We start from the raw sequence: 4414 nt of genomic DNA, 5'->3' as shown, positions 1-4414 counted from the left end.
AGTGAAAATTCATAAAGTAGACATAGTCTAACTTTAGAATTATAATTAATTAATCAAAATCAATTAACTGAGTCTTACAAGCAGTATGGTCTCAACTAGTGTGGGGACCATGGGTCTATATAACCGAGCTTCCAATAAGTCAAACTGAATTTACCAAGTAAATTCCCTAACTTATTAATTCCTTATTGAATCCACACTTAGAACTTCGAATTGCACTCTCAGTCATATAGAACGCTCTATATGTTCCATGATATAGATACGTCATTAGTTATCCATTGTTATAACCCTAATGTGATCAATGACCCTCTAATAGATGATCTACATTGAAAAGGCACTAAGTTACCGTTACACCTTCAATGTATTTTATCCTTAAAACACTTAGCTCCGTATAAATGATATTTCAGCAAAGTGAAATGAGATCTCCACAATTTATCTCTATTTAGCCAAGCTCGAAGGATATCATCGTTTCACTTCTAAATTCCTATAGAAGTTATAGATTCCATATTTATGGTAGCGCTCCCACTCAATTATACTATCATGTTCCCAAAATGTACGTATCACCCTGACCCAAAAGTAGGCTTAACTAACAAATCAAAGAACATGTATAATACTCTTGAGATCGAACCTAACCATATCAGGATTAAGATCATTTGATCTAGGATCAACGGGTGATATTGAATTGAATAGATATTACGGTAAGTTTTAATATATCTAATCAAAGTTAAATATCGGTCCCTTCCGATGTATACTCCATACATCCGATACTGGTAAACTTTGCCAATGTCCTGGAAAGGACATAACACTTTTTCAAGGTGTAAGAATACCTATCGATGATTATACCATGTTAGTCTAAATCCAGTGTTCTGACAAATCAGCAGGGCCGGCCCTAAAACAAAGTGGGCCATAGGGAAAAAAAATTTTGGCCCTTATGTTAGAAAAAATGTGGTATTTTTCAAAATCGATAAAAAAAATGTATAATTTTAAAAGAGGAAAAAAAAATTTGGGCCCCTGGACTGGGTGGGCCCTAGGCACAGGCCTAGCTCGCCTATGCCCAGGGCCAGGCCTGCAAATCAGGGAATAAACTTTCGAACATATAATTAAGATTATATTCCACTGTGCTGACGACACTATAATCATTAACAAATTCATATGTTCTGGACTTAAATAGAATTCATACATTATATATATAATCATGAAATAAATCATGTGAACCATGCAACATAAAATGTTATTTCTGATCTTTATTAATAAGTAAATCTGATTATATTGAAATGGGTTTTATTTAGGGCACAAAACCCAACATAAGCTGCATCCACATCTCCTCGTTGAGCAAAAGTAGTGTCATCTTCAATAATATTCCATAAAATTTCACATGTTGCACTAAACATCTTTATTAAACTAGAAATAGATTTCAAATGAGAACTCCAACGAGTATCACCTGCCCTTTGTAAAGAACCAATTTGATTAAGTCATTTCCCACTTTCTAGTTCATCAATCTCAAGTAAATGAGCAATATTTGCAGCTTGAGCAGCTTTTAGTTGGTCATTGCGCTTACATGAAGCACCAATAATATTAATAATGGAGTTCAACTTTGTAAAAAATTGATGGACACGAATAACTTCTCTAGATGCAGCAACTAATGCCAATTGCAAACGATGTGCAAAACAATGAACATAGTAAGCATAAGGACATTCACTTAAAATTAAAGCTTGCAAACCATTCCATTGTCCACGCATGTTACTTGCGCCATCATAACCTTGCCCACAAATAGATTGAACATCAAGACTATAATTAGAGAGTATAGAGAAAATACCTTCTTTTAATGTTAAAGCAGCAATGTCTTTGACATGAATAAGCCCGAAAAAACGTTCTTGCGCATACCCATCTTTATCAACAAATCTCAAAACAATTAACATTTGCTCTTTCTTAGATTCATCTCGTGCTTTATCAACTATTACTGAAAATTTTGCATCACCAATTTCTTCATGAATCATGTTTCTCACTTTATTTCCCAAGACATGCAAAACTTGTTTTTGCGTTGTTGGTGATGTATATGTTGCATTTCGTGGAGCTTTATCCAAAACTTCTGCTACCTTATCATTATCGGAAGTTATGAAACTTAATAACTCTAAAAAGTTTCCCCGATTAATTGAAGTTTTAGATTCATTGTGACCTCTAAAAGGGCATGCTTGAAATGCTAGCCACCTAATCCCCTCAATTGATGTTTTCAAACGAAGTCTATTGTCAGCGATTTCTTGTGATGTGAAGTTCGCAAACCTTCTTCCAATATGTGTTGGTTGGTTCATGAGATCTGCAACTGCTTTCTCAGCATTTCTATGAGGTGAATTTATATCGTCTCCAATATGTGCTAAAAATGCACAATTTTTTCCTCTCACTTTTTTCCATGATCGAAATCCATTAATAGTAAATGCATTCAATCTAGGATGTGCATCTTTAGAGTGAAATAAAAAGCATGGTAGACAAAATGCAGCATGTACTTTAGGAGAATATTCCAACCAAAATGGAAATAGCTTAAACTAAGATGACTGTAAAGAACGTGAATGAGCTTCTTTTGATTTTCGATATCTAGATAGCATAATCTGAAATGGACCAGCTTTAATGTAAGTTCTGCGAACTTCATCACACTTCTCAGGTGGATACTCCCATATTGGCGGGCGTATTTCTGGATCACGCTCTAATGAATTTATATCAAACCCTTCTTTAATGTCAAGTCTTAAAGACTTTATTGGCCGATTTTTTGAATTTTCATGATCTACATCCACTGATACGGATGGATTTGATGAGACATCAGATGTTGAAACTTCAACATTTTTTATTTTGAAAAATGTATCAATGGTAGTTGATTTTTTCATCTACAATTAAAAAGAACTATGTATATTAAACAAATTATTAACAAAATCCTGTCCATAATAATTAATAAACAAAACTATAACAATAAAAAGAGTTTATAACATGTGTTTATATATGTATATACTTTTATATTAATCTATCATTAAGTATCACTCCAAATAAAAAAGATTATTAGTAAAATTTTTCTTTTCATACCTACTCAATTTATATTTATATATAATTATAAATAAAACATAAATGACAATTAAAGTTATATCAACTATTTGTATATATAATATTTGAGAGAAAGAATAAAATTAGAACTTGGATTGAATATTTAAAATGCATATATCATTTTCTATAAGATACCTTTACTTGTTATTTGATATTCACCACTGCTCTTTGATGTGGACTGCTATTTAATTCATTCCTGTAAAATTGCTACTACAAATTAATTATAAATTTTATTTTCTATCTTAATGATAAAAAATGTATCTATAGAAATAGTGAAAGTAAAACATAATTCAATCAACTTATTTATAAAAATGGTGGCTCATGTAATAGGTATTGAATGAGAGAAGAAGAAGAGAATGATAATACCTAATTATCTATAGGAAAGAAAGAAGAGAATAATAATACCTAATTATCTATTTTGAAGGTCTTTTAAACATTTTAGTTTCAACTTTTTATTTATTGTTACAAAATAAACTTGAAAAAATATTTCCCTAATTGCTATTAATGAAAAAAATAATTGCTTTAACAAAAAAAAAAAAAGAAAGAAGTGATTGATTTTAGAGAATATATATATATATATGGTAATTAATGTACTTGACGTGTTGGTATATTCTTTGCTATCTTTTTCTTTAAAAGTAAAAGATATTTGACTCTTGAATTAAGAGGGCCACCACCATATATAGTGAAATACATATTAATTAAAAAAAAAATTATATATATGATACATGGCCTCTATACATGGCCAAACAGAACAATTTATTGAATTTTGGGTAAAAGTTTACAAAAATATTGAATTTTGGGTAAAAGTTTACAATTTTATTGTCATACAATTTTTTTTTTCAAAAATATTGTCTTTTTATAAAACAACCGTAAAATAACAAAACAGAACAATTAAAACAATAGTGGAATAACTAAAAAATAACCGTGAAAACTTAACACAGTACACAGTATTAAACTTACACAATATTTTGAAAAAAAAAATAGTATAAAACTACCAAAGTCACCCAAACAATTTGAAAGCCTTAAGCGAAATAATAGTTTCTTTCTCTAAAAAAAAATTGATCACATTCTCACCACTATCTATCCAATTTGGCAATTTATGAATATTAGCTATACATATTTGTCATATATATTTGTTTTTTTACGATCAACAATTATTAGAATTAAATTACTTTATATTACTTAACCATATTTTTAATAATTTTTTTTATTTTATATTCGGTGTTATTTAATTTAATTTAATTTAATATCTTAATGTAAGACGTACATTAATATTTACAACCAAAATAATTATAACATAAATAGTAAATTGATTTTTTTTAAAGAAAAT

At 29.5% G+C, this 4414-nt stretch overlaps 1 protein-coding gene across 1 annotated transcript; it reads right to left on the bottom strand.

Moving 5' to 3' along the window:
- Window positions 1–1469: 1469 nt before the first annotated feature.
- LOC133036164 (uncharacterized) lies at window positions 1470–2873 on the bottom strand. Its single transcript, XM_061112664.1, has 2 exons — window positions 2558–2873; window positions 1470–2452 (listed from the first exon to the last, which is right to left on the bottom strand). Exons 1-2 carry the CDS (start codon window positions 2871–2873, stop codon window positions 1470–1472), a joined length of 1299 nt encoding a protein of 432 aa, XP_060968647.1.
- Between the last annotated feature and the right edge of the window lie 1541 nt (window positions 2874–4414).

Source organism: Cannabis sativa, chromosome 3 (assembly GCF_029168945.1).
Source record: "Cannabis sativa cultivar Pink pepper isolate KNU-18-1 chromosome 3, ASM2916894v1, whole genome shotgun sequence".
NCBI classification, from domain to species: domain Eukaryota; kingdom Viridiplantae; phylum Streptophyta; class Magnoliopsida; order Rosales; family Cannabaceae; genus Cannabis; species Cannabis sativa.
The sequence above is the reverse complement of the archived record's forward strand: the minus strand, read 5'-3'. Positions and strand labels throughout refer to the sequence as shown.